This window comes from Penaeus monodon, chromosome 15 (assembly GCF_015228065.2).
Source record: "Penaeus monodon isolate SGIC_2016 chromosome 15, NSTDA_Pmon_1, whole genome shotgun sequence".
NCBI lineage: Eukaryota > Metazoa > Arthropoda > Malacostraca > Decapoda > Penaeidae > Penaeus > Penaeus monodon.
In genome coordinates, this window is record NC_051400.1 from 1370763 (window position 1) to 1371930 (window position 1168).

Sequence of the window (1168 nt, forward strand, 5' to 3'; positions counted from 1 at the left end):
CCACACAATATACCCACAGATTTGCAAATCAATTAAATAAGACAACTGGATATCACAGGCATTTTATTTCGAAATAAATGATATAGAGTACCCACAAAGGCGTACATGGGAGAAAGCCATACTTCTGCTTTTATGCCTAAACTGGTTCTATATGTGCATTGCTTTATCAGTGTTGCCTCATGTCTGAGAGCCAGGTTATATTACTTTCCTTTCTCTTGCAGCTGCAGGAGTAATTTGATATCATTCATCAGTAAAATTACTTGATACCTATTTATCATCACAAGGATAAATATCAGCATGCAAGTGACCTGTAAAATTGCATTCAGACTGAGAGCTGGGTAATAATAAATCTTTACAAATTAGATGATGCTGAAAGGGTGAAAATTCCTGTAGTTATATACATGTAGAGAATGCCAATAGCTCATCACCAAATACAGTTCAAGTTACTTAGAGCAGACAGAACCTGCCCAGTGACAACATGCGTAAAAAATACAAGTTCATAATGAGTCCTATGTCCCCTTATAACCCATTATCTACAAGCACTTGACATTAGTTTTTTAACCCAAGCCTGGTTGTCTTCAAATGTGCTGTTGATCTATGTGGCTTCAACTATGTTGCTATATAAGAGAATTTATAATTGTGGAAAGGTCATGCACAGTGCATCTTCATGCGGAAATTCAACCCCCCATAGTCTGCTGAAGTCTCTCTCATTTTATTACTTTGGTAAATAAAACCACCTAGAACAGGGATGCAGGGAATCTGTCAATATAGGGTCAATAGTCTTCAACTATTTTTTATTCCTCTTTAATTAGGTTTTCTGTTAAACCTACAAGCTCTTATCATGCCAGAATATATGTGGTAAATGTTTGTTTACCATTGCCTCAGTGCTAAGAAGAGAGGTCACAGCATCATCTGATATGGAGATCTGTAAAGTTAGATAAGGAACTGTTGACTTTCCTTTCGACAAACTATTTTACATATGTATGTGTTCTTTTGTGTTCTTTATGACCATTGTATTAAGTCTTTCTCAAACTCTATGCAAGCCTATTTTTGATAATTACCAAAAAACTACATGATTCCATTCTATTAGCCCAATCCACTAAGACCCAATCTTATCATCCAGCTCTTGATAATGACCAAAAACATTTCCATTCTGTGGAATTATACA

General features: G+C 35.6%; 1 protein-coding gene across 1 annotated transcript in view; it reads right to left on the bottom strand.

The window, feature by feature from the left end:
* Positions 1 to 1168, bottom strand: part of LOC119581619 (AP-1 complex subunit sigma-2-like) — a gene marked incomplete in the record, with an annotated part of 18906 nt that overhangs the window by 13327 nt on the left and 4411 nt on the right. The window contains 1 exon segment of the mRNA XM_037929738.1: positions 875 to 925. Coding sequence (XP_037785666.1) covers positions 875 to 877 — 3 coding nt within the window.